Source organism: Bombus flavifrons, chromosome 14 (assembly GCF_040668555.2).
Source record: "Bombus flavifrons isolate JBK064 chromosome 14, iyBomFlav1_principal, whole genome shotgun sequence".
NCBI lineage: Eukaryota > Metazoa > Arthropoda > Insecta > Hymenoptera > Apidae > Bombus > Bombus flavifrons.
The window spans coordinates 9,085,856-9,109,731 of NC_138455.1; the positions used below are offsets into that span (position 1 = coordinate 9,085,856).

At 34.8% G+C, this 23,876-nt stretch overlaps 1 protein-coding gene across 7 annotated transcripts in view; it reads left to right on the forward strand.

The window, feature by feature from the left end:
- The window catches only part of sei (potassium voltage-gated channel seizure), a 142,754-nt gene extending 119,533 nt beyond the window's left edge, over positions 1-23,221 (forward strand). Inside the window, exons 11-24 of one of the 7 annotated variants that reach the window (XM_069127678.1) lie at positions 1,508-1,528; positions 9,906-10,060; positions 10,493-10,613; positions 10,769-10,889; positions 10,975-11,284; positions 11,430-11,766; positions 12,119-12,303; positions 12,392-12,516; positions 14,466-14,561; positions 14,928-15,068; positions 15,532-15,856; positions 16,419-16,496; positions 18,352-18,585; positions 18,755-23,221. In XM_069127678.1, coding sequence (XP_068983779.1) covers positions 1,508-1,528; positions 9,906-10,060; positions 10,493-10,613; positions 10,769-10,889; positions 10,975-11,284; positions 11,430-11,766; positions 12,119-12,303; positions 12,392-12,516; positions 14,466-14,561; positions 14,928-15,068; positions 15,532-15,856; positions 16,419-16,496; positions 18,352-18,585; positions 18,755-19,088 — 2,583 coding nt within the window. In that variant the 3' untranslated portion in view covers positions 19,089-23,221. Of the gene's footprint in view, positions 1-1,507; positions 1,529-9,905; positions 10,061-10,492; positions 10,614-10,768; positions 10,890-10,974; positions 11,285-11,429; positions 11,767-12,118; positions 12,304-12,391; positions 12,517-14,465; positions 14,562-14,927; positions 15,069-15,531; positions 15,857-16,233; positions 16,390-16,418; positions 16,497-18,351; positions 18,586-18,754 lie in introns of those variants that run through there. The other 6 variants (XM_069127682.1, XM_069127680.1, XM_069127681.1 and 3 more) reach the window with 6 other exon arrangements.
- The last annotated feature ends 655 nt before the right edge of the window (positions 23,222-23,876 follow it).

A 23,876-nucleotide genomic window follows, 5' to 3' on the forward strand; every position in this document is an offset into this window, starting at 1 on the left:
TGTGAAACGTCGATTGAAATAAAATTTTCCAAACAAGAATGTTAAATTTTAAACAAAAGTGATTTGACGTTAAGATCAGGTTTTCGGCTGAAGTTTCTAGAATGTCGATGTTAGCTCGTAAATATGATTAGGATGACATGCCGAGCCCAAGTTAAGTGCCCATAGGTGTGTCTTACCGGATTGGTGCTTAGTTCGTTTTCCCTTTTTTCGACGTTTCTCGGTGTTGAATGATTTCTCTTTTTTCTTTGTCGAAAGTTAGTCGATTCGACGTATATTAAATGTGCACACAATGTACGTACCGGCAAACGAGAAGGAACTTTAACGGATTCTCGTTGTCTGGAACGACTCCACACAAGTTTCACATATGGTACACGTACGTTATATAGATCAAACAATATCGAGAAAGAATCGAGAAAATAAAAAAGAAAAAAAAAGAAAGAAAGTTTGCTCGAACAGAAAAATATATGTCTCAATCAAATTCGAATTCATTTGAACTTTGAAAGAAAGATACAAATTGGCATTCGCGTTTCAACATGGAAATACTTTTTTCCTTTTTTTGTAATATAAGAAAAATATAAGAAAGAAAAAGATAAATTTGTAATAATAGCATTTAATTGAGTTTGTACCTGTACACACACGTATGCATACACACTTGATCTATACATGTGTAAGTAAGTTTAGTTCTCTCGCTGTGAAGATTTCTGCTCTGATTGTCGAAATGTTAGATTTTTATTGTCAGTTCCTTGTCAAGATTTCTCTTCTGTATTCTTTGTCCCGTGTCTTATTATTTTCTTTTATTTTCCACCGTTTCAGTTTTTCTCAATTCAATTTTTTATCGTTTTACGTTCGAACCGTTCTGTTCTGGTTTCCTCATGATTTCTCGTGTCTTTTCTTTGCCTCTCCTCCGTGACAGGATATTAGCATATGCCTATACGCAAGATAATCTTTCTTTTTTCATTTTGTTTCCCATGGTGCTCGTTAGAAAGAAAAAGAGGAAACGATTCAAAACGCAAAATCGAGTACGTTAAAAAAAAGAGAAATGTAGAAAATAATGATGCACCTGCGAGTAATCTATATGACCCCTTTCTTCCCTGTGTTTCTTGGTGGAGGAGCAAATGTAGGGCAGTGTAATTTTAATTGCGCGTGCAGGAGAGTTTATTTCACGAGCACTTTGCGTAAGTTGAAATAAATCTAGGAGAAAGTAGCGAGAGTTTTATGTCTCGGCAAAAGTCGAATAAAATACGTCGAACAATTTTTCTTTTTCCAAGATCTTCGAAGAGAGAAAATGTGAATTTTTTTACGAATGTATCGATTAAATTAATTCCCATTGTCTCAGTAATTCTTTTCCGAAAAAATAGAAGGAAAGATCAAATGAAAAAATGTAGTTCCTTTTTTCTGTTACTTTCCTACTCTGTTTTTTTAACAGAAAAAAAAGAATAAAATACAACAAATTAAATCACGAAATCATAAACGAACGAATTTTAACCTCAGTTTAACGTTTCCGTAGCTCGGCTTGGACAAGGACGAGGTTAGTTGACACACATACACACAGAAAAATTACTCACAGGCTGACGTTTCTTTTCCCTTTTCTCTTTTGTTGTTTTCTTTAATACAAACGCAGGTTTCGATTTACACACGTTTTTTTTACACACTAATGATTAAAGATTCACCAAACGCAAATAAGAAACACGTCTGATATTTTTTCTTGCACAAAATTTTTTTCTATACAATCAAACCCATTTTGTTCTCGATGTTCCGCCATCGACTTCCACGATCTTAACGCGTACACGTGTGTGTCCATCTTGTACACGTACATACACACACGAACACACACATATACATGTACATGAATCACAATCAATTTACACACAAGAACCATACAAGAAGAAAATTCGACCAACTGCAACCCCACGATTTATCAAGGAAGTTAGAGCGAAGTCGATCGACATTAAAGAAAGTTAAAAAGAAGATAAAAGGAAGGAAAAAGAGTTAAATTCATTTTTTCCATAGTTTAAGTTAGTCATGTTAGACAGAGAGAGAGAGAGAGAGAGAGAGAGTAATCGGTGATGAAATCTTGTTTCCAGATTTTTGGAAGCATTCGTTTGCCTCGGTATAATCGTAGAAAGAAAACGAGAAATGTCGATCGACTTGCTCCCGTCCTCTGCGGCGTGAAAAATTTCTCGACGATGAACCTTGAGGGAGCGTCTGCATGTTCACAGTAAAGTATTTTGCAATGAAAAAGCGATACTGTAAATAATAATAATAATAACAATAATAATAAGGATAACGATAATGATCAGTGATAATTATGTATTCACGTACGAACTCTTGGTAGGAGAATCGATTTGCATCAAAGTATAAAACCGTAGCTTTCAGAGATACTTGTTTTTGTTACCTTTTTTCTTTTTGAGCTTAGCATATCCTTACGAGTATACAAACATTTCTGTAAAATATATATTTTTTTACCAATAGTACGAAGTATGAATGAAGCGCAAAAAAAGATGAAAGATATTTTCATAATCAATGTTTCATAAAATTATTGTATTGTATATATATATATATATTACACTCCCATATTATATATATATACACATAATATATCCTGATTAGGTAGTTGATAGTTTTAGATGAATTATTCCTAACAAATATTGATCCTACGTTACAACGTAAAACGATCGATTTTTCATTTTTTTCACTTCATCCAATTTTTCTCTCGATCTTTCGTCGTTATTATTCCTTTTCTCACTTTCCCCTTTTTTCACATAGTATCGTAGAAACTTTATCTGGGTATCAATACTTGTTGAGAATAATGCAAATAGTTAGAGAGTGTTTTCTGTAGTTAGTGGACCAACGAGTTTTTCCCCTGTTTTTCCTCTTTTTTTTTACCAAAAATATCGATGGTCGATTTAATCGAAATAATTCGAACATCCATTCATCGATCGTGATCTGCCTCAATTGTGCTGTATACATATTGTGGCACGAATTAGATGATACTATATATCGGAGCTATTCAAGCCTGATCAAAGATGAAATGAGATTAGAGAAATGGCTGGCTAACAAAAGGAATCAGGAGAGCTTGCTAAAAGAGCCTCGTTATTTTCGAACGTTTCTAATAACCTGCAGGGAACGTTTGTACGTTTTATCTCGTTTATATCTGTTGCATTTCAGCTTCTCTGTTTTTCTGTTCTCTCTCTTTCTCTGTCTCTTTCTTTATTTTTTTTTTTTTTTTTTTTTTTTAAGGATACAAGGTGCAGTTGCGGAAAACCTCAATTGTTAATTTCATAGTAATTAAAATACTCTGCGTTCGCGGATAAAATGTTTACAGTAATGCACAATATCGATAAAAACTGTAGTAAAACTATAGGGTAAACAAATATTTAGTTAAAATATCAAATATCTCATCATATCGAAAATATTGAAAATGTGAAACTTGAAGCGTTTAATTATGGACGTCATATTCAATATTATCTGTTCAATCTTTTTCTCCGAACTATTTGATCTATCATTGTCATGTATCATGTAGATTATCAAGTATTATATTAAGTACTATAATGAATTGTTTTAACTATTATTCTGTGATTGCACCTTTTAATTAAATTTGTGCTTCGGGGTTGCAGAATTATCCGTGCTTACTTACAAGTGTTTCGACCATCCCCTAATGTAACGATGTAAAAGAAACAGTGTCGAAATAGAAATGATAGCTCGTAAAGAATAATCCCAAAGAAAATCGATCTCTCGCAGTCAAATCGATTGTTCCAAAATTCACTGATATCAATAAACGGCCACACGATACACATGGTTCAGAGTACTCTTGACAGTACTTTTACGTATAACCGTATAATGATGTACATACAATGGTTCACAAAAGTATATGACGCTCTACCATACGATAGTAAATTTTTATATCTATACAAAGGATTTTGAAATTCTGTTACCACTATAACGAGGTACGGGTATCACGATTATATTGGTGAAACTTGAAATCAATCTGGAAATGTATATAGAAGTTATAAAATGTTTATTGCAAATATATATTAATAAAAAATAGCTATGTTAAGCGTACAATAAATGTTAAATATGGTGCCACTAAATATTGAAGTTTATTTATCTAACGAATAATTGACTGTCTAAGTACTTTTATGGTCTCTACAGAATATACACTTGCAAATATTTTCTAACTTCTATATACATTTCCAGGTTTGTTTCAAATTTTACCAGTATGATTATGATAATCCTGTCTCATTATATGTAATATTAATTATAATACATTCATAAGGTTTCTGCAAGTGTTCGAACACTTTTGTGATGTGCTGAATAATTGTTCAATTCTTCTAGGATACCAAAATATAACCAAATACATGCTCGTCTTCTGATCAAATCGTAACTGAGAATCGTGATTTACCCCTAGACCACGTAGCATAGTCTAAAAAGAAATACAAAGTAACAAATTAAAGATAGACAGTTTCTAAGGAAAAAAATCACACGTATACGGAATACACGCACATATACATGAATAAAATGATATATAATACATACACAAACGCATAGAAACACGCGAAAGACGCAGAGGATCACACAGTAACACAAAGAACACACCCCGAAACCGAAAGATTTTTCAGCGGGATTTTGTAACGATCGTATGTAAGCTTTTGGCGTTTTTTCTCTCTGGATTATCCATTAATCAATTCTCTTTGTTGATCTTCTATTTTTACGTTGTCGAGCTTTTCTCTACCATCTTTATTAATTGCGCTTCTGTTGCAAGCTACATAAAGAAAGTCGTACAAGCCCGGCCTAATATGATAATTTTTGTGTGTATACGTATTATTACCATTTAAAGTAATTTCCTCATTCGATGTTCTTAACAAATCTATTTTCTATTTTACGCTTTTAATACAAAAAAGACGAGAACTCATATTCCTTGTTGTATCATGTTTTATTATAATTGTACATCTGGATATTTTTTGTACACGATAAATGATCATGTGTGTTTTCTATCGCTTGAACGCTTCGTCTTCTTTCTACTTACGTATAATATGCCTTGTATAACGATCAGCGGGTTGCTAGGAGATATTTACACGGCAAGATGTAGAAATCTTTCCTTTCTCTTTGGCTGCTGGCTCTTGGTTGATCACCGTTTATTCGAAGGTTCTTGTATTTAAATTTATTTCATCCAATACCATACACTGATCGAAGTATCAGTCTTTCAATAGTCAAATTTTTGTTAAATTGTTAAGTACATTTTTTATTAAAATATCAATTTCTTCACATCATCCAGGTTTAATTAACATTCAACTTCTCGATAAAGAAATCTTATTTTTATAAATTTATTTATTACAAAAAGATAGCATAAATAATTAGAAATTTGAAAGAAAATTTGAGAAAATAGTGTACATAATAATGGTCATTCTCTTATGCATTTAATCAATATGATTTCTGAGCGACCCACATGTGGATCATATCGTAAAGTTTCGTGGAAGCTTGTAATATTGAAGTCTAGAGGGAATTAAATCTATGAATTGACTATTAATCATGATATCGTATATTAACTTTAACGAATTCCCATATTAATAAATCTGTTGCACTTCCAATAACTACTAAATTAAAGTTAGAAATTCTATAATACTCAAATTATACGAATTATGATAGATTATCGAATCCTCAAATTAACAAAGGATTGCTGAAGTGTTAAATTACTGAATTCTCAAGTTAACAGATCTATGAATTTTTAAAATACCGAAACTAGAAATTATTGAATAACTAAACTTTTAAATATAAAAGTTTTTAGAAATACCACATTCTATTCAGAAATTGTCAATTGTTTAGATGACTCAAACAATCATATCTTACTATAATCATAAACCTCCATACATTATCCAAGCCATTAGCCGTCTATCCTTTAACGACTGCAAACATACTATCGATCATTCAGATATTTGATTACCCAACGTTATTCCAACAATTCAAGGTACTAATTATTCGACAATAGTTTATCTGGAAGTCAGCAAGCATCCACGACGTTGAAGTCGTTTCAGAAGTGAGATAAGATCGCGTTAGGCAATAAGATGGAACACGTTGTGTATTCGAAGCTTCCACGATGCTTCCTTTGATGCACCGGTTCGCGTGTACATCGTAATAACATTTCTCGTATTATCAATCGTTGCTATCAAACGTCCTCGGATATTCTTGGTAATCCCGAGGCCGGATAAAAGACGGCCAACTTTCTCATCTCTGGCCGATATATCGCTTAGCTCGTCCCAGGCTATAAATCGCGACCGAGTCTTCAAAGCACCGTGGCCATCCAAGCAAAACCAGAGATAATAACGTTTTAAAAATATCGCGTTGCCATCCATCATTCTGTTTCCGTTCGACCAAAACTCTAGTGTGATTGTGGCACGAGCATGACGATTTTTCGGTCGCTTATAAAAGAAAGGAAAAAATGAGGAAATGGTTCGAAGGATGTACAGAATGATTTCTATGTATTGTCTTTTTGGCTAAATTGTTTGAATATAATTTACAGGTGAAAATTTTAAAGAGATAGGTGGTATATAGTGGAAGTCTATTTACCTGAATTTTTGGGGAGACAAATATTTGTAAAGCATAGTTTGTGTAATACGAGTCTATTGATTGTACTATGACGTTTTATGTAATCGAAGTATACTGATTCTATTGTTTAAGATATTTATATCGTAATATTTGTATTTGTAAAATACTTGCAAATTATTGAAAATACTTGTACTTATTGTCAAAATATTTACGTTTATATGCTGGCTGCTGCATGAAGTCTGATATGACAATTTAAGCTTTAATTGTTAATTTTAAATCAATCACGGCTATGCAATATATAGAAAATAAATATAATCAACCTTCCTATTATTCTATAATACAGAATACATTGCTATACGTGTACATATTTCAGGCTACGATCGATATTTGCTTCTAACTTTGTAACACAATACTTGCAGCAAAAAGAAAACGTCATTTTGTTTTCACCTGTAGATTATGCTCATACAGTTTGGCACCGATAATGCATATAATAAAAAGTTGAACTAAAAAAATTCAAGATACCCTGTATAATTGCTCCAGAATGCGAATTAATTTGTTTATTACTACATTGATTGAAATAGCGTAACTATCGCCGAGCAACCCGTGCAACCAAGTACCAAGTTCGAGATTACTCGTTAGCAAAGTTATTTAGACGAATGGTTCAGTTTTGGTTGGAGTGTAGTCGACTTTTGCATGATAGAATCGTTAACGAATCATCGTTCGATCGAACGATCTTTTTTCTTCGATGCGGCTAATCGAATCTCGAACCAACGACAGGTAAGAAATTCCATCGAAGAGAAAGCATGAGTATTTACTGAGTCTGTGTTGAGCAGAATGTTTGTAACGATATATGGTTGTGAATGCATAATACTACTTATAACGATCCTTACGACTGACTGTTGGCGATGTTGAATCTTGATCGTGGAAAATGATCAATGATTCGCGATGTCGATCTCGATCGATCGAAATGTTTGGTACATACATTTGTATTGACTGACGAGTATAAGAGAGGAGAGAAAAAGTAAAACAATAATCACAGGTTTCGTATAAATCATCTTTTATCGTCATTAATAATAAATAATACAGGAAATACCGATAAGTGGGAAATTTTGTACTGTTACAGACAATTTGAATAATTTTTTCGAAATTATGAATGTTTTCTATATGTAATAAAATATATTTACTGATATTCACAATCTTTTAATAATAAAGTTCTAGATCATCGTATTTCCAAATTAAATAATCTAATTTCAATGCATCGGAAAGTGCTACATTAACTTCGCAAATTGTTAATTATCAATATTATGGTGTATTTAAATTATCAAATTTTCAAATGAACAAATCTATAAATTACCAAATTCCCACCGTATCGAATCCGCAAATTATTAAATTACTCCCCAAATTGCAAAGGGTGTTATGATAAATCTATGAATCGTTAATTAATCACAGTGTCGTCCATAAATAATCGAATTCCCAAATTAGCAAATCCATTAATTACTGAGTTTCCAATGTACCAAATTCCCAGATCAACAGATCTATAAATCACTGAACTTTCAAAGTATCGAATCCCCAAGGTATATTTACTCAAAATACAAAGAATAATCCAAATGGAATAAATGAAGAAGTTTGTCAGCTCTGAAAACTTTGATAGATTAGCTGTAATCATGCAAGATACTTCTCCTATGTTCATTTTGTACATATCTCCTAACTTTTGGTCCGCTTCGCAACCATGGACGAGATATCTCGCCATACAATGTTGTTCATACGATGCCACGAAATATCCCACGAGTCTGTTTTTCTGTAATTACAACTTCCGTCTTAATAAAAACAACATACGGAATATCTCATCTGTGGTAGCGAAGCGGTTAATGGCATATTAGTGATTTATACGAAACTGTAATTATTGCTTCAGTTACACTCTTCGCTATAACATCGATAACATCCTTATAAAACGTATTCCTTCGCTCCTTGTATTAGTCACGATGTGTTTCGAGTGGATATTACAATTAGTAAGTACTATGCCTACCATTTTTGTTTCTTTTTGTCTCTATCATAAGAAATTTACACATAAAGTGGTAAATTCAATTGAACGTAGCTACTTCAATAGTAAAAGTTTACAAAGTTGAGGGTAACCATTTCTGTTGAAATTGCCTTGGGAATGCAATGGACGAGACTATCTACTCGAAAGTCAGTTGAAATTTCTGCAATTTCCTTTTTCCTCGCCTCTTTGACATATATAAAAATGCAGGTTCCAATTTCTTTTTGTCTAAATGAAAGATTACATTGAAACGAAGAAAACTTTTTTTTTTCTTTATTTTACTCTTTTTTTTCTTATGAAGATTAAATATTCCTGAAAAATGAAAAGAGGATATTAAGTATTGCAAAGCTTCTGACTGACCTAAAAGTGACCGACGTCTCGATCGATCGAACTCGAGGACGACAGTCGGCGTACTAGAGATTCCTCGTAAGAACTACGGTTAAACCCATAACTCAGACTGTCAAACTGACTTTGGCGTTGTTGCAACCAAGGGAAGACCGTTCGATAAAAACCTGATTACGTGGAATGCTTATTGTTAGTCTAGAACGTCTGTATATCCAGGCCAGATCAATTATTTATTACGTTTCTATCTAGCGTTACATTTTTTATCGGGTCACTGCATTCAACCAAGATAGTGTATCTAAAATATGAAATATGCAAGTAGACTGCGAATGTTTTTATATTTATGATACATAGAAAATTTATGTATACAAGAATGTATAAAATATACATAATGGGCAAAATTATAGAAAATATTTGAGTTAAAACAATCGTTATAAATTTAAGGCTGTAAAACATAATATACAAAAATATACAAAAAGGCCAAAATAAAATACTTGTCGTGATAATTAGTAGCTACATAGGCGAAACAAGAAGTTCAATTTCTTTACATTCGTAGAAATAAATTATGTAAACATCCACAGGTTGGTTACGTATAATACTTAAAAAGAGTGAAACAGATTTCTAGTTATGTGCTGTATTTTTCAGTGTTTTTCTCAGTCTAAGCACAAAATTAATTTATTCACATGATTCCATTGCTTGTAGCGATACGAATTCGTTCTTCAAAAGTGCTATAGAATAAAAATAAAAATTTAATATCCAGCATTAAACGTAATCACGTTTGAAAGAATTGGGTGAAATTCCAAACGCAATCCTATTGAAACGTCCGTAATGAAATTATCATAAAATTGGTATTCTTCGTGGTTGATGTTCGACTGATGGCCAAAGTCAGTTCACTTTAGCTTCGACGGAAATCTCGAGCACAGAACCAAGAGTGTCGTACGGCCGAGCGTGAGATCGACAAAGTGTGACGTGTTCTTTACAGACGACCACCTTGATAGGACTATTGAAGACTGCTCGTCTTCTGCGACTCGTCAGAGTAGCCAGGAAAATCGACAGGTATAGCGAATATGGAGCTGCGGTTTTACTCCTTTTGATGGGCACCTTCGCTCTTAGTGCCCATTGGATGGCGTGTATATGGTGAGTTTCCTGTTAAAAAATTTGAGATATTAATCCTTAAATGCATAGCGTTTCTATTTGATAATATGTCACAAATTTAAAAACGTGTTTAGATGTATTATTATGTCTGAAGACTACAAAAGAAGAACACGATATGTCGCATTTTTTAGCTTTCATCAATCAATTATTTTTTTTTATACCTTTTACAATTTTTTCTGGATATAGTGAAATGTCATTTTATTATTTATGTCATATCAAAATACTTTTTTTATTCATAAAATGATATTAAAGTCAGAAGATTGACGTACGTATCACGTTTTTCTTTTCCTTTAAGAGTCGAAGAAAAAAATTTGTGAAAGAAATTAATTTTATAGCGAAGGAAATATTATTTCTAAATTTGTAATAGATACAAATGGAAACAAAATGATAAAAGATAGAATCGTTTTGTTGAAGGTACGCCATAGGAAACGCGGAGAGACCAACGCTGAAGAGCAAAGTCGGTTGGCTCGATATTCTGGCCAACGACACGCATCAGTTTTATTTTCACAACAACACCGGAGGGCCGAGTATAAGGGTGAATAAACTCATCAAACTGTAACTTTTTAACGTCGTTTCGTGGCTAATCTAATGTCACGCGAAACGACCCGAACGCTCGTTTATTATTCTAGAATCGAAAATAGTTCCTCATCAATCGTTTCGACTAAAGCTCTTACCTCTGTCCATTTTTAGAGCCGCTATATCACAGCACTATATTTCACCTTTAGTAGTTTGACATCAGTGGGCTTTGGAAACGTGGCTCCAAACACGGATGCCGAGAAGATATTTACTATAATCGTTATGCTAATCGGATGTAAGTATCGATCAGAATGATGTAATCGTTTCAATTAGTGACTAATGTATGTACGACGAATTAACTCGGCTATACTTTGTTCCAGCTTTGATGTATGCCAGTATCTTCGGTAACGTCTCAGCGATCATTCAGAGGCTTTACAGCGGTACAGCAAGATACCATACGCAAATGCTTCGAGTTCGAGAGTTCATCAAGTTCCATCAGATCCCTAATCCGCTTCGTCAACGGTTGGAAGAGTACTTTCAACATGCTTGGACGTACACGAACGGAATCGACATGAACAGCGTTCTAAAAGGATTCCCCGAGTGCCTTCAGGCGGACATCTGTCTTCATTTGAATAGAAATCTTTTAAACAACTGTAGAGCCTTCGAGGGTGCCAGTCCTGGTTGTTTAAGGTACATAAGCTAGATATCTTTTAAAACACTATTAATGTCTTAATTGATGTATTAATATTTTTTCACCAAGGGTATACATATAGCTAGATGTTTAACGAAATGAAAAAATTAATTGATTAATATTTTCTTCTTTTTTTTTAATTAGGGCGTTATCATTAAAATTTAAAACGACACACGCACCACCCGGTGATACGTTAGTTCATCGAGGAGACGTGTTAACGTCCCTGTACTTCATATCGCGCGGCAGCATAGAGATATTGAAGGGCGACGTTGTGATGGCAATCCTGGCCAAGGACGACATATTCGGGGAGAATCCTTGCATATATCCGACCGTCGGCAAAGCGTCTTGTAACGTGCGTGCGTTGACGTACTGTGACCTGCACAAGATACACAGGGACGATTTACTCGACGTTTTGGCTCTTTATCCGGAGTTCTCCAATCACTTTAGCCAGAATCTCGAGATCACTTTTAATCTGAGAGATGTACGTATTATTTACATATCCTTTTATTCATAATTGGTAATGGATAAGGGAAGCTTCCCTTTTAAAATGCTTTTTAGTTTAACTCGATATCCCTTATCTATCCTGAGATACTGTAATTTAAATGGAAGATTAATTTTTAATCTTTTATTATGTCCGTCTTTGTCGCAGCTTTTCCCTGACCTAACGCAAACTGTACACGTGTGCGCTGGTCAGTGTCAAACGCCAACTCAGCGTTTGTAATCGCTAATATTCTATTCTTCCTTATTCGTTAATAATACGTAAAATACAAGAATAGAATTTTGTATTTACTTCATGCTTGGAAGAGTTAATGAAATTTCGTGTTAATTTACAGGAGGAACAGGCTGGTGTCGATCCAATATCAGCAAGGTTTCCCGTCAGTACTCCAACGGACGTCGATGTCGACGCTAGGAGATTCGCTTTCCGTCCACCAAGATACCGTCGAGGACCCGGTGGTCCTGGCACCAATCTTATCCCTACTGGTCGACAAGACTCTTTACAGGGTGATCAGGAAGACTAGTAAGTATTTTTCAGTCAAAACCACACAAACAAATAAATGCTTTCTCTCACTCAGACTCATATATTTCTTCGTTGCTATCAAAAACAGCGACAAAGGGAGTGGTCATGGAATTCTGGAGTTCAGTACCGACAAAGCCGGCCAAGACGTGACACCATTGAACCTAGAGTTCGACGAGCCAAAGCAAAGAAGCTCCACATTGAACTCCATAACCGGTGAGAAAAATCGCGTGTATTCGGTCGATCGATTCTCTTTTACTCCATTTTTCCCCATCGGAGTGGAGTAATACTCTTTCTCTGTAACTCTCTCTTTCTCTTGTTTGCCTCTACTTACTGTCTGAGGAATGTTGTTCTCTGCACGATAAATAGAATATTCTTAATACATATTCGAGTAAGGACTTCTGTTACGATTTACTCGGTTTCGAACGTTTGCTATACATGTGGTCGTTGGAAGATCCTTATGATTCAGGAAAGTACTTTTGAATCATTGCTTCGCAAACACCTGCCACATCGATTATCGCTTATCATTTAAAAAGTATATTTTGAGAGATATAGATACTTCTCGGAACGTTGTATATATTTATTGAGAAGCTCAGCTTGCCCCTTTATTCCTTTATTTATCTTATATACTTATTACTCGTTACACGAGTTTGGACCGCTTAGAATCTCCGAAGAGAACCGATTTTGCCGGACCGGTTAACAACGTTATTGTGGAAAGGTAATTCCGAATCTTATATAGCAGAGTGCAGTAATCGCAGTTGCCTCCAACTATACAGTAGTCCTGGAGTGGAAGCGGTGGGATGTGAATTTTTCCTTTTTACTAACACTTGATTGGAAATTGTGCAATTTTCACCCACTTTGTTCACTTGCTTTAATCACGAATAGTAACTGTATTGAGAGAAAGAAAATTCTGCTGAAAGAGCTTATTAGTATTTTCAAGATCTTTTCCGCTCATTTATCGTTAGTAAATTCATTCTTTTATTAGAAATTCTATGAAATTAATCTGTAAATATGAAAGTTTTAAAGAAACCTTGTGGATGCTGAATTGTTATAGACTGCGAATGTTTATGCAAAATGCAGTATCGAAACTTAAATAAAACGTAGTACTTTTGATATTTTATATATCTTTACATTTGTAAGTACACATCCTTGTATATTCTCGTCGTAAGTATTCGCAGTCTAGTTATAAAATATTAAAGTAGCAAATTTTTCGTACATCAATTTCACTTTGTATTAGATAAAATCTTGCTAATGAAAAATAGAAACTTTCTTGAAAATTACAAATCTGTCCCCCTTTCCACTTCACGATCGCCAAATTACAGTTTCAATCAGATTCATCTTGATTCAATTGCTACTAGTTCGTGTCTCATAAAGATCTTCATTCCACCATAGACACTTTTTTTTCTAAGATCTCGTCTCTGTAGCATAGATCATTTTATCATGAGCTTTACTCGACCGACATATTTCCTCCTTTCTTTCTACCTTTCCCTCCTTTTCTGTCCGCTAAAACATCCCCTTAGCCCAATCGCTTTGATCGACGTAGTATGATCTGTAATGTGATCTTGAAGTCTCTGAAATTATAATTTTGTAGATATTCATATCATGTATATACATAACAATTTTGTAACCATACAACATTTTTGTATATATTTTAGAGAATTCTCTTGGAATGAAAGTACTCAAAATATAGATTTTTAAGGTTTCAAGATCGCCAGTATTATCTTTTTTCCTTCGTTTCACGAAACGATATTTCTTTTATGATTAATATTTAAGGTAAATAGAATACGATGTGAAATCTAGATTAAAATAAAAGAGAATTATCCTTTTCTTCGATATAAGAGATGAGCTTGACGAGGGAAAATTTTGTAAAATATTTTGCCTTCAAATTGTTCTAAAATTATTTTCTAAGGTATTTTTACTTTAAACATTCTAAAATTATATTCTAGAACATTTCTATTTCAGAAAATTCTAAAATCTTAAAAGTCGTATTCTACAATATTTTTATTTAAAACATTTTAGTTTATTTTTATGATCAATCGAGCTCGTCTCATCACATCTCGAGCTAAACAAATCAGAGGCGTTTGGGTTAAGCGTGCAGCGTTTATAAGCTTTGCGTTTGCATTTGATTCCCGAGTTCGTTAACACCTTGAAACCTGGTTGTTCAGGCATGCTAACCCATCTCAAGCGCAGCATACCGGACCTACGTCAGCACAAGATCCATCTTCAACCACTGACGAGTCACGATTACCTTGCCAAGCAGAGTAAGTATCCATTTGGCGGAGTAGACTGGCCAAGTTTTTCTAAATCGTCGCAACGGAACAGACACACAATGTTTATCTCGCAATAATCAGCTGGCGATGAACCAATGCTGAAGAAACTGGGACACAATTGCAATTAAGTCCCTGGAAAATAACATAATTTATACAAGAGTTGTCGACCTCTTTTTTTCTCTCGCTCTTTCTCAGTTTTTTTCTTTCTCTCTTCTTCTGTGGCTCTCTGCCTATCTGTCTCCTCCTTCTGGTTCCCTTCTTTTCTTTGGAGATAAGAGGCACTTTTAGAGATTAGGAAGGTTCGTGTCTGACTTCCCGGATCGTGGTACTGATACTTCTGTGCCTGGGTTTATCCAGTGACCACGCCGTTGACGAAACCAACACGGAGAAGCTCAGCCGCCGGTGAAAGCTGCCTCAGCCAAAACGCTGTGCATCCAACCTCGACGACATCCAGTCATTATACCACGCCATCGCCACCGCAACATCCACAATCTCATGGTGCGTGGAATTGTGTTTCCATGTTTCATTCCCCGTCGTTTGTGTATTGTATCACGATCGAATGTTGCCACCTTTGCTCGTGAATCATATGTGTTTGTCATGTACGTGAGGAGACTTTTCCGAAAATTGCTGAGAAATGAAAAATAGATATTGAAGAGGTCGCATAAAAAGGTGCCCCTTAAACTACATTGAAATTTTATCTATGAATCTCGAAATATTAAATTTATCATCGAGACATTTACATCGCACCAATATATACGAACTTTTTACATATAAATGCAGATGACACTTTTACAAAATTCTTCGAAACGTAAGACAGACAAATATTTGAATTAAAAATTGAATTAAAAAAAGGTACCGAATTAATAGGTACACGCCTAACATCAATTAAAACTATTTTGAGATGAAAATTTCTCAAGTTCCAGTTGAACAGATTTTTTTATCCGATTATTTCTAATTCTAGGTGACTTTCAAAGTGGACCAGGCCGGCCTGTAGAAGAGATAAACGCGAGAATAGACCAACTATCGCGACAAGTGACCTCACTGGAGCATTCTATGGGTGAGGACATCAGATTGATTTTGAATCTGCTACAACAGACGCTCAATTCATCGAGGGAAAGTTCCAGCATCGAGATGATGCCTGGAACCACCTCGGCCGGGCTGTCGAAAAGTAGTAGAGCTCCAGCATTAGTCCAACGATCGGCCAGTGAACCGCAACCGCCGACAGGTCCACCGTCGAACAATGGAAATGGAAAGCTTCAGCCTAGCACGTCTCACAGTTTGTTTAGGTGAGTGTTCGCGATTCAATTCGATAAATTAGAAATCCTATCGTTCGCACAGTAACATGGTAAAAAGATTGCTGTCTAATTATTAAAGTTAGAGAATTTATACTACATATGCAGAGTTCCTCCAAACTTTATCGGTATATTACTATATTTAGAAAATGCTTGAAGTTTAGGTTCTTTATTCTTTGTCAATGTCTTTGTGAATATTTGATATCTTAAAACATACCTTATTTTTATCTTAAAATTTCAAGGAGTCGCCATCTTTTTCACATGTTACCGTATTGGTTTACTGTTCGTCACAGCAGATGTAACATGTGTCTTCTCTTTCTCTTTTCTATCTTTCTTTGAATTCAAATCGACGTGGTTGGAAACGTTCGAAGTCGCGGCATCGATTATCAGGACCATAGATAAATTGTTCTCTCTTTAAACCATTATTCTCTCTCTCTCTCTCTCTCTATCTATCTATCTATCTCTCTCTTTCTATCTTCTCTCTTTCTTCTTTTTTTCAAGTAGAAACTGATTCTGTTTTTCCTAGGAAGTAATCGATATTTTTATTCTTGGAAAGCTTTCTTTCGAAATCCCTGGATCAGTTGCATTTGATTTCGACGTCTTTTATTTTGGAAAGGTTGGACAAGTTCCGAAGGTGACCATACTCTCTCATACTCTTCTTTGAAACCCTTTTTTTGCGAGCAGTGTCGCGCAAGTAGAACCGAGGCAGGAGTATCATAATTATATTAATGCAAAACATCAAGACAAAGATAAAAATTTGCATAAAAGTAACACTGCTAGTTTTCTGCATTTACGAAAATTGTTGCTAGTTGAAACTTATCACGTTGTGACTTTAAATAATCTCATTTCCACTCTCCTTATCTTGTAACTAATCTTTGCCCTTGTAATTTCGATCATTTTTTACTTTTTTTATTTGTTTTTTTATATATTGTATCAAATAGAATGAATAATTGACATCGACATTTAAATCAAGAATCATTTTGAAATACTACTTAGAATGGTCTTTCTTTTTCTCGATCATTAGTGCCTAGATCTTTCGTTAGGTTACATATTTCTGATCGATTTCTTTGTTTAACTTGCTGAGCCTATCTTTTTGTTTTCTATTCCCTTAATTAGAATATCGATCGAGCATTCTTTCATACGACGCGTGCGTAGAGGATTTTTATTTATTCTGCGACGTAGCACGTTTTCGAAGCTTGAAGGTGAACACGCGGGGTATGTCAAGCCATGTTTCCTCGATTCGTTTGCTCGTTAACGACATCAAATTAATCACGACACCATTGTCAATTTGTTTGAAGGACAATTTCCAAGATCATCGTTTTAGATAGAGCTTTCCATTGTACTTTTCTCTCCACACGATAGAACAAACATTTAATTAATGCTTACAGTTAGTACTAAAATACACATTTTAAAAAATCATAAATTATACACCTAAATATTTTGTCAATAGATATTACCAAATTGGTCCATATATTGATCTTCAATATCAAACATTAATATTGGTAGCTTTTGCAAATGTGTATAAATTTTTGTAACAAGATACACACTTAGGAGATCGAAAAATTTGATATTAATTCCAAAAAGACTTTATTACTGTTAAGATAGAAAGATATTCTCAAATTTGTCTCAAAATATTTTCTAAAATATTAAATTTTAATATCAAACACGAATGTTTGCTGTTTTATGTAAAGATGTCTAAAATTTTCCACGGAAAAAATTCTAGTTTTCAATTCGTCTATATTATAGTAATCCACACGACACTACCATTCTTTGCACATCTTAACAAAACTTGCCTTCATAGCAATTTAAAAATATCCCATCACGATGGACAGAGGTAAGAGATTCAATATGTAGCTGATTCCCGCGAGTATGAATCGCCACTACGTAGGGCATATGTTTTCATTAGTGCACAAGCATACGTATGTTTTGCTAGTTTCCATTTAGAAAAGCGCAGTACAGTCTCGATAGTCTCAAGGTGTTCCCAGTTAACAGGTTAAATTCAACCGTGTCTTGAGAAAAATAAACTATAATCCTGGAAACGCGATCAGTATCTTCGAGCCATTCGTTGTAAGGTGTCTTCGCAATAAAAAAGCAAAGGAATCCAAATCTGATTCACTCGTTTCTTCCCAGAACTATCGAGATTCTACCGTATACCTTTTAGCACTGAATTCAAGACTCGTGCTCCTTTTGAACACTAGCGTACCAAGGAACAAGGAGATGGAGCCGGTCGATACAGACCACGTTCCGTAGAAATATAAATTAAATAATGTCGATGTCAGATTAATCGCGAATTTTTGTATAGGAGTCCCAATCAGGCAGACTTGCGACACTGTTCGGGACACTTAGAGGAATTAGAGGCCTAACCGAATCCCTTTGTACATAAATCACGTGCTTCAAGTATATTTCGCTGCTACTCATAGCGGACGCCAGCGGCCGCTAGTAGATCTCGATTAAAACGAATTAATTCTTTCCTTAATTTCCATCTGCAGTAGACCTCCAACGAAGGAGCCAGCGTCAACGTCCTCGGGTACGTCACGATTGACAGTCACGTCGGATAGTTCCGCCCTGGCGACGGCCCTGCAGACAGCGTTGAGAACAGCACCCACAAGGTCACAGAGCCAACCCGTCGATCTAGCCGTGCCACCACCCACACAACAGGCACATCTGCCGCACGGGTGGCATAGTCAACCTGCTGCATTTAGGAGAGGAGAGTTCAGGAGTGGGTAAGTCAACAAAAATTACATTTTTCTGTCGATTACAAGGTATTAAATACAAGGTATTAAGAATGTTTAATATCGAATATTCTACACAATTCTCTAATTCAATTCTAAATTCCATACACTACTCCTTCTTTAATATTCTCTCGCCTTAATCTTGCAATTAATTCGTCAGGTACAGTTCGTTCAACAAGCGTTCAGAACCGGAAGGGGACGATCCGTGGAGCTGCGTGGTGTCTGTATCGGATCGAGGAAGCTCTCAACGTCCTCGAAGCAGCGAGTCTCGAAAAGAATCAACGAACCATCGTGGTTCCACCGATCTAGCAAGTAGTCAACGTTCAGATGGCAGGCAACTTACTCGAGAGGATGGCATAGGTCAAGCTTCGGGACAACGACAAGAGTCCTCGAGGCAAACGAGCGAAGACATCTCCTGGGAATTCACGATAAACGAGGCGCCGATCGCGAGATTAGAATCGTTGGACGAACTCGACCAGGATCACGGTAGTTAAGGCCAAGGTTTCCCCTTCCTTTTTGAAGTAATTGCAGCTCGCTTACGACTGAAACGCGACGCGTTGTTGAGCAATCGACAACATAATGATTCTAATGATTCATTCGGATGGCTGTGGACTCCTTCCGTTCCCTTTTGGAGGATCTAGAAAATGTGGCGCCAGGATAGAATACGCGTCCGCCGATCGATTTTCTCCTGGAGATTCCTTTTGGCTTTGATTCGTTAATTGGAGTTGGTTTCATGTACTTCATTTATGGAGTAACTAGATCACTTTGGATACTGTGTCGTTGAGCTTGGCTATTTGTGATTCGTCAAACTCGATTTTTGACGAGTGTTGGTGAATAACAATAACACTCTGTTAGGTTGATGCATATGAAACTTTGTTTCGTCTAAGTTTGACTTTGACGGACTTGTGGAAATATATTTTGTTTTAATGTCAATTATCAAATATATTAAAGAAGAAGATATTTGATATAGATTAAGTGTATTTAGTGTTAAGAAGATTTGTAATAAAAAGTCGTAACCTCGTTATTGGTCAGCATAAATGATCAGAATGTTCGTGTTATTCTTTCATGTGAGTTTTCATTTAGAAATACATCTATTTTCAGATTTATAACAAGATTTTTAATGAAACGTTAATCGTTGAAAAAGTATACTGAACAAAGCACATGGAAATTATTTTCAACACATTTTTTCTATTAAACTATTTCAATTAAAAAGGCAGTACTTCATATGCACAAGCCTAAGAGTTTCTTCGTTCGTTCGATCACTTATTTTTCTACTTGTATTAAATCTATGTGTTTAATATTTTAAGTAGAATCTTCACGTAATGTAGCATTTTCGGTTTCTTCCAAGCTTTTTATTATACACTGCGTTACTAATCGCGAGGCATTATTATGAATGATTAGTGACTTCAGTATTATAAGCAAAGCACTATATCTATTATTACACTTGATCATTTATATGTATATGTACATTCACTTTAAGGAAAAAAGATATTTTTGCTCGTTTCTTTTCTGATTAATATCACCTATTAAGAGAACGACACCTATTCAGACACAATTTTTACAAAATTTTCGTTGAAAAGCGACTTATTTATATTCTCTAAATATTTTCTCCAACTAGTTTGGCCGGGTTACCACAACATTGTCGATAAATTTTCGAGTATGGAATGATTAAGAGAAAATCGATTGGCAAGCGCACAGCAATATCGTCGTGGTACAAGAAGTTTTTAAGTTTGAAAGAGCGAGAAGACGAGAGGAAAGAGTGAGAATGAAAAGCACGAGCGGCGTTTCAGAAAGCTATACACGTACATACACAAAAACACAAGTACACATACACAGGTACATATTACACAGACGCAATTATTCCATGGTATCGACACATCTAATCCTACCGTTGGAACGCGAACTTACCTTCGAGGTTTCTACCCCGTATTAACGCTACATTTCCTTTGAGCAATTTTTTAATCGTATTAATCGATATACACATTCTCATCTACACACATACACAAATACACAAATTACTATGTATTCCCCTCTTGAAACGATGCTTCTTTGTTTTGCACGTGGAAAGTTCTCTTTCGTTACTCGATAACATCGTGAGGAAGAATAAAAGAAACGAACAGCGAGGGGAATTAAAGAAGAATTAAAAGAAATAAAATGAAAGTACAAGATAACAGGCAGAAGATCGATGTTCATAAAGTAAGACGAAAAATAATGTTTAAAGATACACAAAAATAATTAAAGGAGAAATTACAATGTGCAGCTCGTGGAGAGAGAGAGAGAAAGTTTCTTAAATTTTCGGAGTCCTTCGCGTTACGATAAATACACGTAGCTAAGTTCAAAATTAAGATTAATATCGACTGAGAGCACCTTCTTTTTTTATTGCTTATAAGCGACGTTTAAAAAATAAGATTATACGAGGAAATTAGAAGAAAGCAGCGGAGGATGATAAAAATTGCGTTAAATAAAAAAGGGAAACATAGTGTTGCGATCTTCGGGAGATATACGTGTTTAAGTTAAATAAAAGCAAGGGCATTGTCGGGGGCGAATTATAAAATGGCTGGACGACCCATGACGAACAATTAGATATTTCGAGAGTAATAAAAGAAATACAAAAGATAATTAAATAATTAAAATACAATTCTGAGTGCCACCTACGAAGTAAAACTGCAATGTCCTTTATACAGACAACCAAAAAAAAAATAAATTAATAAATAAATAAATAAAACGATTAGAGGGAAAAAATACACACGAGGCAAGTGAAAAAGAAAACGGAAAAATTAATACGGAGAGAATTTAGATAATGACTAATATTCTTACTATTATTATTATGATTATTATTACGGTTATTATTATTATTGTTATATTATTATTATATTATAATTATATTATTGATATTATTGCCATAAACGTAGGGATGAAAACGCAAGCGCGACGGGGGAAGAGGCGAGGAAAATATAGTAAAATATACCGATGGGTATAAAAATGGTAAAACGACTAAAAAGAAAAAAGAGAGAAAAGAAAATGACAAAAAAGTCTAATGAATGAACAATTGCCTGCGCAATAACGGTATATAAATTATATATATATATATACCTACATGTTATACATACACGTGCGTGTGTACGTATATACACTGAGCAATTATGCGTGCGTCTATGTCTATGCGTATACACGTTGTAAAAAATTTTTTACAAGATATCTCGAATTAATTAATGCTCGTAAGCGTACGTTGGTTTCTCTTCCTCTCTTTTCGTTCTCGACCTCCCGAGTTTACTTTTTTCACCCCCTCCGGCGATTTATCACGCAGTGATAAGGGTGAAAAGCGATGATCGATGATCCCCGATCATCCCCGTATAAATCGTTTTCCACGCTGATCGAACTCTGATCACGATTTTCTTCGATGTTATGTTGTTAACGAAGGTGTTATGGTTCGATTATCGATTGGTATGACCGTTGACAATAACTGGAAACTGATCTCGAATTATTTAACAGTCTGACGAAAAAAATGAGTAACAAATTATATTTTTCCAGTCAGAATAAAGCATCGATCTTAAAAAAAAAAAAAAAAACCGAAACATAGATGATCGAAATTACATATCACTTCGAGTGAATATATTAAATATTGAATTTAATTCAAAGCAATATTTGAATTAATTATCGAGGAACAAAAGGAAACGCCATTGAAATTAAATGAAAGTAACTAAATTTGAAAATCAAAATTTTCAAAAGAAAGTACGCATATATTAAAATTGTAAGGAATGAATGTGAAAGAAAGAATGGATTGCGAGAGGTAAATTCCGAATGCGATTATGGGAAAGGGGAGGCTCGATCGAGGATCATCGATCACAGATCTATTCGTTCTTTGCTCAGTATTTTAGGCTGTAAATGATACCGATACATTCGATGTAACGATTAAATGACTCGTAGTTACTTTGTAACGAGAGGAGCAGCGACGCAGCGCTAATGAGAAGCAGCTTTTTAATTACAAATAGCGATTATCTTTGATTATTATTACTACCAGTAGTACACGCAGCACACGTGGATTTTCGCACTTAGGTACACGGCGAAACGATACGGATTTATTGTTCTTTAAAAAGAAAATGCAAAAAAAAAAGAGAGAGAGAAGCAACAGATGTTCGACAAATGGTCCAGAAAGAGGGCAACAGTGATCACTTCAGGAGGAAAAAACAACAGTTCTCGTTCGTTTCTTTTCTAATCAACATGTTTATACGAATTAATATACACAGATTTATTATAAAAATCCTATTTTTTGAAAAAGTATGGATATAATTGAATGTTTTCAATTCTAAGAACGATCATTGATTATTTTTCAAGTATCACCGAATTTTTGCTATTTTGTCACACTAGATGGGAATTTTTCTGTTTAATTTTAAACGATTTCATTCGATCGAGTGATGGACGAAGAACGACGCTTAACAAAAATTTATCCAAGTGTGTTGAACGATGAATGCACAACGATAAGTAGAATTTTATTTCTAAGGAAAACCAGCCTGTCAAACGTCGAAAGTGTCTACAAGAAAAAAATGCCTGTTCATTTTCAAATCGTTGATCAATGTATCTGTCCAAGAATGAAGAGAAAACAGTAAAAATTCTCTTATGTTTCTTAGATCCGATTTTTCTTTACCAGCCGTTTATAAAAGATGCGATCGTCGACGAAATTGATGTCGCTGAAAGAGTCGGATACAAAAAAAAAAAAAAAAAAAGGAATAAGAAACGTCCATTGCATCATCTTAAAGAATATTCCGCGAAGATTTCGTTCAAATCGCCAGAATTCACTCCATACCCTTTCGAACATCGAATTTTTGCGAAGATTTTTTAGAAATATCACGAGTGAATAGCAATAATTAAAATATTTCGACGATGAAATATATAAGAGACTCGTGCTGTATATCTTTCGAAGAAATTTTTTAATTATAATGATACAACGGTGAGAAAAATCATTCGTTTTTCTGATTACAAGATGTCAACACGTAACTTCGCCAGCAACTCAAACTCGTTTTCTACATTTTAGGATAACGAGAGTAAGTCGTGATATTTGGAAAAATACGGTTGTATTTGTTTAGAAAACGATCGACTCAATGATGCAAAACGCGATGATTCCCAATAGAGATCCGCTCTTTTTTTTCTGACCGCAAGAATATCAAAACCGAGAGAAGCAAAAGAAGGAGAATAGGGACGATACTTGCAACAGTGTTTCATCTTTCTTCTGGCAAATTTCCAACGCAAGTTTTTGCTTTGTACTTTTTAATTCGAGCCTTTTG